Consider the following 12,715-nt stretch of genomic DNA (forward strand, 5'->3'; position numbering starts at 1 on the left):
GGGTTTTGAACATATTTTGGACTGGAAAACGTCAGGAGTATCTGGCAACACTGGATAGCAGAGTCCATCTCGTCAGTAGCTAACGAAGAGGACCTAACAACAAGTTGAAAACATGTCTGAACAAGTTCGTGCCTGTGTTATTTGTGGCAGTAACACATCAACATTGCATTTCTTGGCCAAGATAGAAGAGCTGAAGAAGAAATGGCTGGAATTTATCTTTGGAACACCACCAGCGAAGTATAATGCAGTGTTAGTACTGTGTTCTGATCATTTCAACCACAGTGACTTTTCAAACTTCGGTGCCTTCAGTAGTGGTTTTGCTTCAAGGTTGTTTTTAATACCTGGATCTGTATCAACCACCAGCTCACAAGCTGTAAGTAAAACATGAACTTTTTGTTCGAAGGTTTTTGTTACAAAATAGCATGTTCATATTCTCCACGTTAGAATGCATGACATGGTCACAAGCTCAGCAGGGATGAGAGTTTTCCGCTTTTTCTGAGTAAAAAACGAGCTTTTTATATTATGCCAAATCCGTTGAGAATTTTTTTTTATTAATTTCGGGGGGTTAGGGTATGTTCCTTCATGCTGTTCAAACTTTATTAACTCCAACGATGTTTACACATTATTTGTAAGTCGCCATCTTTAGTCTCGTTTAAATCTCGTTGAATGTGATGTAAAATTCGTGTTATCTACATTGTTATTGGTCAAAACATCGATGTTGAGACCATAATAGCCAATCAAAACAGTTTTTACAAAGACACCCACATCTGCTTGTTCTGACCCACTGGAGGTAGCGTCACAGTGCTGTTAGCCAATCAGAGGTAACACGTTTAATGATTGCTGTTAGCCAATCAGAGGTAACACGTTTACATGTCATGAATATTAATGAGTAAGAGCTGAAATCCTGTCGTTCTCCCGCCACCCACTCCTCCACCAAACTAGAACAGCCTGAAACAGGAGAACCACAGCATTTTTTTACCAAAACCGGCTCACAGGGCATTCATTCATACTAGAGACCACTGCATTAATGAAAAAACGATGCAAGGGGACCTTTAAATGAGAAAATGAAGGGGGAGAAAGTTAAGAAGGTGACAGAAAACTAAAATCTGCTATAAAAAAGTTTCATTTGAAAATGAAAATCATATTTTTCACAGGCGGCACGGTGGTGTAGTGGTTAGCGCTGTCGCCTCACAGCAAGAAGGTCCGGGTTCGAGCCCCGTGGCCAGCGAGGGCCTTTCTGTGCGGAGTTTGCATGTTCTCCCCGTGTCCGCGTGGGTTTCCTCCGGGTGCTCCGGTTTCCCCCACAGTCCAAAGACATGCAGGTTAGGTTAACTGGTGACTCTAAATTGACCGTAGGTGTGAATGTGAGTGTGAATGGTTGTCTGTGTCTATGTGTCAGCCCTGTGATGACCTGGCGACTTGTCCAGGGTGTACCCTGCCTTTCGCCCGTAGTCACCTGGGATAGGCTCCAGCTTGCCTGCGACCCTGTGGAACAGGATAAAGCGGCTAGAGATAATGAGATGAGATGAGATGTTTTTCACACACAGTGAAAAAATATAAATACCTTAATTTCTCTGTTAAGGTACACTGTTCAGGTTTGGGGTCTTTAAAACTCATTGGACAGGGCCAAAAGTGTCCATCACACTTATATGTGTTGTTCATCCCAATATAGATTCAGTCCAATCTTCTGGGAAGGCTTTCCACTAGGCTCCACTAATGTTAGATGAGGAGGTCTGAGGTGCAGTTGGGGTTTCAGTTCATCCCAAAGGTGTTCAGTGAGTTTGAGGTCAGCGCTCTGTGCAAGTCAGTTAAGTTCTTCCACTCCAACCTTGGCAAACCATGTCTTCATGGAGTTTGCTTTGTGCACGGGGGCACTGCCATGCTGGAACATGTACAATGGACCTTGTACTTCCAGTTGTATGCGTCCACGTTTGTGGTAATAGTTTGGAGAAGGCTCACATATGGGTATGATGGTAAGGTGTCCACAAACCTTTGGCCATATAGTGTATATGTACATTAGGATGGATGAAAAATTCGGACACTGCTAAAGACAGTTAAATTTTCCTACTCTTTGCCATCAAGCCATCCTGGTGGAATCAAATCTAAGTTGTTTTTTGGAGGGTTGGGGGATAAAAGGTTTTGTTAAAAAAAAGGCTGAAATATTGTATAATAATTGGTCATATACTGTATAAATGGTCAGTATGTCCAAATATTAGAAAATAGCACACATTGTAATAGCAATCGAAGTAACAACACTGTCTTCTCCACCACCTAGAGAACTAAACTAGTATTGTGGAAACTTCATTTATCATTGTAGGATGAAATAAGGATCATGGTCTCATGAATTAATAAGGTAATTTGAAATAATGAAGACGGAGGTGCGGTATCTGTACCACTGTAGCAAAGTCTCAGTCTCATTACCATTTAATAGTCTGAGGAGAAGAAGAGAGTGCAGGAAAAAAAAGTGAGCCATACTTCAGAAAAATAGAATGTAAAATATTGTTTCTATATTTAGTCTGAACTTTTAAATGATCAAAATGTGCATGAAGAACATCCTGCTGTGTATTCTGCCTTGGTCTGAACAGCTGCTTCGGGGATGTTATATATATATATATATATATAAACAGTGCTGCTTTTTTGTCTCTTCTAACACGGACCAGACATTGAATTTTAGTCAGAGGCCTGGAGCTGTGCTGCATCACCAATTAAATGTCTTTAGGCCATAAAAGAAGAAATGAAGCTGGTGTTGGATTGCCAAGGCACACTGCAGAAATTAAAAATCTTGAAGGTGAGATATAAGGACTTGTTTCTTGAGGACTTGAGTACTCCAAAATATTTGCCAAAAAGAGAAATTTGATGCAATACAAATAACTTATTTTGCAAACTGTCGCTCCAAACTGCATTATGGGTATACTAATTACACTAGTTTCACTAAGACGCACTAATTACAACAGGTAATTGCAATGGGAAATATTATACAGGTTATACCGTAGTATTTAAGACTATTGGTGTTGGCAGCTAAGTGTCCATCAACTTTATGTGGATGATACAATTCGTCATCGTCAGCTGTCCATCACTAGCAATGACGACCACTTCATTAGGATGCACAGAAACGCAGATGGGCCATGAGGCCCACCACCAGAGCAACAGAGTCGCCCGCACCGAAGCGGCACAAATGGCCCAGCCGAGCCGCCACAGAATGTCTGGCCTTGTGAGCTCTTGCATACTATTCTCCTCTCCTAACAAAGCGCCTTACACGGTAAGGTAAGATAAACAATGTCATGTCCCCATTGTGTTGTCTCTATGGACCTCCAGACCTGATGTCAAGCAGTGCACAAAAGTGCCACAGACCTGACGGGTATGGAAGTTGCCCTGCAGTGACAACTGACTTGCTGAGTGATGCCATCTGTTGGCCATTTGAGTGGCTCTTCCGCATGCCATCTGGTGGTGCGCCATTGACCCTGTTGGGTTCATCTGCCACACTGCACCAAAAAGTGCCCTGCTGCCAGCGCCTTATTGGTGATGTACTATTTAACCCATAGCTGGAACCCAGGCAGGTGCTACCACTCTGGGTCAGAGCGGACCTGGGAGCAATGGTGATTAAGGGGTAACTTTCCCCACTACTCAAGTCCTCCCGGACCTGAGACTCACCACTGGTTGCAGTTTAAAATCATACCCAGGATGATACAATTAATGAAAGTATGTAAAATATTCCACATTTCTACTAAATAGTAGTTTTCTGTCAAAATGCTTGATGTAATCATATAACCTCATTTCACTTTATCTGTTTAAAACAGTTTCCATCAAGAATCTCATGTACTGCACATCGCAAGCTTCCCTGATTTTCCCATTATGGCTGATCTGTATAGATAAATGTTGGTCAGTTTTACAACAGTCAAATTTCTTATTCTTGTGTCTCAGCAGATCTCCACAATGAACAACACCCACAAGTCGCAAAAATCAACAACTCATATATTATTATACCCTTTTCATTGGATCAAATGGAGGTCATGCTATTTTTTTAATTCAACCAAGATTTTTTTTTTTATCTTTTCAGTATAGCTATTCTGTTCTGCTACAATTTCTCACCTGAATTGAGGTGAATGAATCTTTCAGTAACACTATCAGTTGTTACTGATAAATGATCACTGAAATATTACAAATTCAAGATCCTACTCAATTTATGTGCACACAATAGTTGTTTAATATCTTCCATCCTGGAGAGATGTAGATAGCTTTCTTAGTGTTTTTAACTATTATTCTATTTTATACAGGCTTCGTATAAATACGCAGGTGATTATAGAGAGCGTGCACGTGACGTCACGAGGTCACGTGATATTTGTTTATCTGCCATCTTGGACGGCATGGCCGCGCATAGAACTTAGATGAACCCGTTCTAATTATCAAGTGTGTGGGAGTAGATCTTTCGAGAATGGTTATATCTTGTTCAGCATTTGGTTGTACCAATAGACAGGGCCAAAAGGAGGGCCTGTCATTTTATAGATTCCACGCAGACGAGGAGAGACGCGCAAAATGGGTGTCCGCTGTGCAAAGAGAAAACTGGAACCCCAGTTCTACCAGCCGAATTTGTAGTGAACACTTCATATCAGGTAGGTGTAATCTTCTAATACATTTATATCTGATATTGAATAATAATTCTGCACAGATAAAGATAGCGGTGATTTGTGATTTTTTTTTTCAGACAAAAACATACATATTTACAACCCTGTCATTATCTGGAACTGAGTTTAGATTTCGAACATTCTTACGATAAAACGTCCTGTACAGTCTCTTTATGATAAACGTCTTAATGCCACTTACCCGTGAGGGTATCAAGTAGACATTCTTCTTCGGAGCCTTCCAGAGGTATAGTTGGGATACCCATCCCACAACAAAATATTTATAAGCTTCCAGGCTCTTGTAAGCTTTGAGGGCTTTGCCAGTGTAACACGATTCACGATTAACAAGAAAATTGTAAATGTCGTGGTAGGCCAGATCGGGCAAATCGCCGGCACCGCAGCTCCGAATTTCCCTGAACAAGGATTGCGGCAAGTTGTACGGATCTGCAATCCCCAACCTGGAACACTTTTCCACGTAACGCTGCCTCACGTCACCTTCAAGATGCTGAACAAACTTAGACAAGTAATCGCGCGATGTAGATGGGGTATTTTCCGAATTTTCTTGGGGATTACTCCCTGGATCCATTACGCTCACGCAAGGTAAACAATCCTGAAGCCGTCCAATATGGCAGAGTAAACACGGATGGGTCACGTGACTGCACATCCTCTATAGGAAATCCTGCGCACTGATTGGTCGAGAAATTTCAGACTATTTCTCAATAATCACCTTAAGTGACTTGGCAAAATGGAGGCCAATCACTTCATCACCGGAAGAATTACAGATTATGAAAGAAAATGCTATTCCTGAAAGCACTAAAAATGCTACGAAGTTTGGTCTGAAACTATTCAAAGGTAAGGTGGAATTGTGATTCATTTTATTTTATTTTATCTGTTTCAAAACAAAGTATTTTATCTGAGTCTACATCGGTAAGTGACACAAGTCTGCGCCGTACCATTATTACATTTGCATGCCACTTTTGAAGTTTGAAATAAATTATTTTTTAAATATGATTTTAATTTTTTTTTAAATAATCACCCATGTATTTCATCTCATCTCATTATCTCTAACCGCTTTATCCTTCTACAGGGTCGCAGGCAAGCTGGAGCCTATCCCAGCTGACTACGGGCGAAAGGCGGGGTACACCCTGGACAAGTCGCCAGGTCATCACAGGGCTGACACATAGACAACCATTCACATTCACTTTAGAGTCACCAGTTAACCTAAATGTCTTTGGACTGTGGGGGAAACCGGAGCACCCGGAGGAAACCCACGCGGACACGGGGAGAACATGCAAACTCCACACAGAAAGGCCCTCGCCAGCCCCGGGGCTCGAACCCAGGACCTTCTTGCTGTGAGGCGACAGCGCTAACCACTACACCACCGTGCCGCCCACCCATGTATTTATTTAAAACAATTATCTCGCTCAGCCTCAGTGAATATCGGCTCGACTTAGTTTCGGTTATTATTGACCAATATTCACTTTGCCTTTGGCGAATAATTGTTCATTAAAATAATGGACATGTGATGTGATGATGTGAAATTCACTTACCACTTCAGGCAGGAGCTTTGTGGACAGATCATGAATGGCTTTGCCCAGGATACACATGGAGGACAGGATGAAAATGACCCCCAGTATCACGCAGGCTCTGGTGGTGTTGACAAAATTCATTTAAAATGACTGAATCCTAGCAGGACAATTAGACAATTAGACCATTCCAAACTACTCGTCTGGTTCACCAGTATTTTCTCAAGCATTTCAATATTTTCTTCATTTTGGGTCTTAGTTGCATTGTTCTATTGCTAGGGTTTGATCTTATTTGTCCTAAAATTAAAATATCACTGCTCAAACCTTTGCCTCCATGATTAAAAACAAACAAACAAACAAACAAAAAAACCCCCTGATATGCTGTACACAGGTGTATAAATCCTGCTCAAAAGCACATATCCTGTCTGTGACATTCAGCCACTGGGCACCAGTTGTTCAGCGTTCAGGAGAGAGCCTGGTGTTCATTTCTCCTCCATTATAACTCTATTAATCTCTCACTCATTCAAAGGACATTTTCTCTGTCTTTCACTTATATACGGTACATAACACCTCCTAAAGTTGGGCCAAAGAACTAGATTAGCAGTAATTAGAAATGCCCAAGGCAAAACATGGACTGACTGTTAGCATTATATACACCAATCAGCCATAAAATTACAAAACACTGACAAGTGAAGTGAATAACATTGAGTATCTCATTACAATGGCACCTGTCAAGGAGTGGGATATATTAGGCAGCAAGAAAACAGTCAGTTCTCAAAGTTGATGTGTTGGAAGCAGGAAAAATGGGCAAGCATAGGGATCTGAGTGATTTTGACAAGGGCCAAACTGTGATGGCTAGATGACTGGGTCTGAGCATCTCCAAAATGGCACATCTTGTAGGGTGTTCCCGGTATGCAGCAGTTAGTACCTACCAAAAGTGGTCCAAGGAAGGACAACCGGTGAACCAGCAACAGAGTCATGGGCATCGAAGGCTCATTGATTCACATGGGGCACAAAGGCTAGCCCATGTGGTCCAATCCCACAGAAGAGCTACTGTAGCACAAAATGCTGAAAAAGGTAATGCTGACACCTTTCTATTTTAGCCAGCATTCACTTTTTCAGCAGCTTGTTCTACAGTAGCTCTTCTGTGGGACTGGATCATATTCACTTTACGTGTTAGTGTTTTTAATTTTATGGCTGATTGGTGTAAAGATACTTACATCCCGAATGTTTTAAATACTTTAATGCTATTACTTGTGCAACGACATCACTTTGATTTCAAACTTATATTCTGTGCATTGTACCCAACTGTTGCACATTTATCATATTTCCCTACAGGAGATGTGCATAACATTTTCCTTTATTTTAATTCTGGAATACTGCAGCCATTTGTACTTACATGTACTCTCTGTGGGCCGAATGCACAGCTGCTGCGTTGCTGTAGCGCCAAAGCACGATGACGGATGACAGCACATCTAATGTGGCATCAAACTGAAATTCAAATGGTCAAGTATTTGTCAAGAAGATCAGATCAACATAGGATTTTTTTAACCTAGAATCTGGTTTCTGACTTAACATTGGGAGAATGTGATACATATAGTATATGATAGTGTCAAGCATTTTTGAAATGGTATGCTGTACTGTATGTTTTTATTTGATCAGTGATTATTAATTGAAATTGCTGTTATTACTTATAACATGGTCTCTAAACAGGACAGCTACAGTGCCTTGCAAAAGTATTCACACCCCTTGAACTTTTTCACATTTTTCCACCTTACAACCACAAACTTAAAAGTTTTTTTTTTTACTGAGATTTTATGTGATAGATCAACACAGAGTAGCACATAATTGTGAAGTGAAATGAAAATGATAAATGGTCTTCAAAATTTTAAACAAATAAAAATCTGAAAAATGTGATGTGCATTAGTATTCAGCCCCCCTGCGTCAATACTTTGTAGAGCCACCTTTTGCTGCAATTACAGCTGCAAGTCTTTTGTGGTATGTCTCTACCAGCTTTGCACATCTAGACACTGAAATTTTTGCCCATTCTTCTTTGCAAAATAGCTCATGCTCAGCCAGATTGGATGGAGAGCGTCTGTGAACAGGAATTTTCAAGTCTTGCCACAGATGCTCAATGGGATTTAGGTCTGGACTTTGACTGGGCCATTCTAACACATGAATATTCTTTGATCTAAACCATTCCATTGTAGCTCTGGCTGTATGTTTAGGGTCATTGTCTTGCTGGAAGGTGAATCTCCTTCCCAGTCTCAAGTCTTTTGCAGCCTCCAACAGGTTTTCTTCCAGGATTGCCCTGTATTTAGCTCCATCCATCTTCCCATCAACTCTGACCAGCTTCCCTGTCCCTGCTGAAGAAAAGCATCCCCATAGCATGATGCTGCCACCACCATGTTTCACAGTGGGGATGGTGTGTGCAGGGTGATGAGCAGTGTTAGTTTTCCGCCACACATAGCGCTTTGCATTTAGGCCAAAAAGTTCAACTTTGGTCTCATCTGACCAAAGCACTTTCTTCCACATGTTTGCTGTGTCCCCTACATGGCTTCTTATGCCTGTCTTTCGACAATGGCTTTCTTCTTGCCACTCTTCCAAAAAGGCCAGATTTGTGGAGTGTACGACTTATAGTTGTCCTGTGCACAGATTCTCCCACCTGAGCTGTGGATTCTGCAGCTCCTCCAGAGTGATCATGGGCCTCTTGGCTGCTTCTCTGACCAGTGTTCTCCTTGCTTGCTCTGTCAGTTTAGGTAGACAGCCATGTCTTGGTAGGTTTGCAGTTGTGCCATACTTTTTCCATTTTTGAATGATGGATTGAACAGTGCTTCTTGAGATGTTCAGAGCTTGGGATATTTTTTTATAACCTAACCCTGCTTTAAACTTCTCCAGAACTTTATCCCTGACCTGTCTGGTGAGTTCTTTGGTCTTCATGATGCTGTTTGTTCTTCAGTGTTCTCTAACAAACCACTGAGGCCTTCACAGAACAAGTATATTTATGCTGAGAGTAAATTACACACAGTAGGACTCTATTAACTAATTAGATGACTTCTGAAGGCAATTGATTGCACTGGATTGTATTTAGAGGTATCAGAGTACAGGGGGGCTGAATACTAATGCACACCACATTTTTCAGATTTTTATTTGTTTAAAATTTTGAAGACCATTTATCATTTTTGTTTCACTTCACAATTATGTGCTACTCTGTGTTGGTCTATCACATAAAATCTCAATAAAAAACTTTTAAGTTTGTGGTTGTAAGGCGGAAAAATGTGAAAAAGTTCAAGGGGTATGAATACTTTTGCAAGGCACTGTAGCATTGTTTAATATTTCAGAGAGTCTGCTCTTATGTCCTGATATCAGACAGCAAGTTAACAAATTCACAAGTTATATTAAATGAATATTAATGAGAACTTACGGCAAATCCAAAGGCTGATGCACTGTGTCGCATGAAGGATACAGCTAAACAAGAAGGGAGAACAAATAGTTAATAATTACCCAATAAGTAAGTAAACACATGCGTACTGATCATCCATCCATTATCCATAACTGCTTATCCTGTGCAGGATCGTGCGCAAGCTGGAGCCTATCCCAGCTGACTATGGGCAAGAGGTGGGGTACACCCTGGACAAGCCACTAGGTCATCGCAGGGCTGATACATAGAGACAATCAACCATTCACACTCACATTCACACCTATGGTCAATTTAGAGCCACCAGTTAGCCTAACCTGCATGTCTTTGGGGGAAACTGGAGCACCCGGAGGAAACCCATGCAGACACGGGGAGAACATGCTGACATGTCTCCACACAGAAACGCCCCGGTCGGCTACAGGGCTCAAACCCAGAATCTTCTTGCTGTGAGGCAACAGCGCTAACCACTACACCACCGTGCTGCCCATACTGATCATATTGCATCTATTTTTAGGAAAATTATCTTTGTTTCAATGAAGTTAGGATTGTATTTTGAAGAAAGACAATTCGGGTTAAAAAAACCCCTCTTGCACAGATTTCATTCATTCATTCATTCATTCATTCATTATCTATACTGCTTATCCATTGCGCGTGGTGAGTGAGATGGAACCAATCCCAGCTGACACTGGGCAAAAGGTGAGGTACACCTTAGACATGCTGTCAGTCTATCGTGGGCTGAATTCACACCTATTGACAATTTAAAGTCACCAGTTGACCTAATACGCATGTCGTTGGACTGTGGGAGGAACCCAGAGCACCTGGAGGAAACCCACACAACCATGAGGCAAACATGTCAACTCCATACTGAAAGGCCCCAGAAGACCAACAGGTTCAAACCCTGAACCTGCATGCTGTGAGATGACGGTGCTAACCACTGCACCACCGTGCCACCCCACATATTTTATCTTAAAAGTATTTTGTCATAGGCGGCACGGTGGTGTAGTGGTTAGCGCTGTCGCCTCACAGCAAGAAGGTCCTGGGTTCGAGCCCCGGGGCCGGCGAGGGCCTTTCTGTGTGGAGTTTGCATGTTCTCCCCGTGTCCGCGTGGGTTTCCTCCGGGTGCTCCGGTTTCTCCCACAGTCCAAAGACATGCAGGTTAGGTTAACTGGTGACTCTAAATTGACCGTAGGTGTGAATGTGAGTGTGAATGGTTGTCTGTGTCTATGTGTCAGCCCTGTGATGACCTGGCGACTTGTCCAGGGTGTACCCCGCCTTTCGCCCGTAGTCGGCTGGGATAGGCTCCAGCTTGCCTGCGACCCTGTAGAAGGATAAAGCGGCTTGAGATAATGTGATGTGTGTGTGTATTTTGTCATAAGCCAGTGGTGTTTAGTCTTATCCACAAAGAGCCAGTGCAGATGCAGGTTTTCATTCCAACCAAGCAGCAGCCACATCTGATTTTAAGAGTTAATCGATATCAAAGATAGACTGATTAAACAGGTGGCATCAGGATATCTCTCTCAAGGAATCATGGTTGAAGGAGGCACGTCACCCCTTTTTTGGAATAAGTTTATGAGTCCCTAGAAAGATACTATCAAGAGTGATGTGATATGCTGCAATGGGCACTCATACACCTTTAATGTAGATGAGGAGTTGTTTAGCAGTTTCTATTTAAGGGCATACAAGGTCTTACTAGAGGCTTTTGCATTTACGAGTGTTTTCCTTGATTGTTAAGTCATAATCCTTAACCACGACTTCATCCCAAAGGGCCAAACCAACAGGCACAGGAAATCTGGTTGTGAGTACCAAAACTTCCCAGGTCTATTCAGGACAGAAGCTGCCAAGATGTCATCTCAGCAGCACAAGGCCTAGTTGCTGAATTCTGTGCAAGGTGGAAGGAATCAGTGTAAGGTATACAGTAGGTAGTGGGGCCAAACATGGACAAGTGCATCTTCTCCTGGCAGGTTGTGTGACTCTGCTAGGGATAATCACAATTGGCAATGTGTTGACTTAGTGTTGGTGAAAAAGTCCATCTGTGGTTTGCCAAACTTGTCCCATCCATCCGTCATCTGCAGCCGCTTATCCTATGCAGGGTCACAGGAAACCTGGAGCCTATCCCAGCTGACTATGGGCAAGAAGGTACACCATGAAAAAGTCGCCAGGTCATCGCATTCTCAGTGAATGTAACTTCAGGATGATTCATTGTTTTGGTATCTTTCAGTGTTTGTGAGGTCTAAGTTCAACATAAGACTGAGTTTTTTAATGTGAGCAAGTCTTGTGAACTCATTCTGATTTTGTTAAGGCCAAGGACACTTCGCAAAGAATTATATAATAATAATAATAATAATAATAATAATAAGCCTTTATTTGTCACATGCACACTCAAGCACAGTGAAATTCATCCTCTGCATTTAACCCATCTGAAACAGTGAACACACGCATGCACACACACAAGAGCAATGAGCACACACACATCCTCAGAGCAGTGGGCAGCCATGCTACAGCACCTGGGAGCAGATGGAGGTTAGGTGCCTTGCTCAAGGGCACTTCAACCCAAGGCTGCCTCACATTAACCCAACCACATGTCTTTGAACTGTGGGGGAAACCGGAGCACCCGGAGGAAACCCACGCAGACACGGGGAGAACATGCGAACTCCACACAGAAAGGCCCTCGCCGGCTGCTGAGTTCGAACCCAGAACCTTCTTGCTCTGAGGCGACGGTGCTAACCACTACACCTCCATGCCACCCACTAATAATAATAATAATAATAATAATAATCTCATCTCATTATCTCTAGCCGCTTTATCCTGTTCTACAGGGTCGCAGGCAAGCTGGAGCCTATCCCAGCTGACTACGGGCGAAAGGCGGGGTACACCCTGGACAAGTCGCCAGGTCATCACAGGGCTGACACATAGACACAGACAACCATTCACACTCACATTCACACCTACGGTCAATTTAGAGTCACCAGTTAACCTAACCTGCATGTCTTTGGACTGTGGGGGAAACCGGAGCACCCGGAGGAAACCCACGCGGACACGGGGAGAACATGCAAACTCCGCACAGAAAGGCCCTCGCTGGCCACGGGGCTCGAACCCGGACCTTCTTGCTGTGAGGCGACAGCGCTAACCACTACACCACCATGGCGCCATAA

The 12,715-nt window shown here is 42.7% G+C and overlaps 1 protein-coding gene across 2 annotated transcripts in view; it reads right to left on the reverse strand.

The window, feature by feature from the left end:
* Window positions 1-12,715, reverse strand: part of tmem163a (transmembrane protein 163a) — a 115,414-nt gene that overhangs the window by 22,995 nt on the left and 79,704 nt on the right. For both annotated transcript variants that reach the window (XM_060928625.1, XM_060928626.1), the window contains exons 3-5: window positions 9,570-9,613; window positions 7,545-7,636; window positions 6,170-6,266 (exon numbers count right to left, since the gene is read on the reverse strand). In XM_060928625.1, coding sequence (XP_060784608.1) covers window positions 6,170-6,266; window positions 7,545-7,636; window positions 9,570-9,613 — 233 coding nt within the window. The remainder of the gene's footprint in view (window positions 1-6,169; window positions 6,267-7,544; window positions 7,637-9,569; window positions 9,614-12,715) is intronic.

This window comes from Neoarius graeffei, chromosome 9 (genome assembly GCF_027579695.1).
Source record: "Neoarius graeffei isolate fNeoGra1 chromosome 9, fNeoGra1.pri, whole genome shotgun sequence".
Lineage (NCBI taxonomy): Eukaryota > Metazoa > Chordata > Actinopteri > Siluriformes > Ariidae > Neoarius > Neoarius graeffei.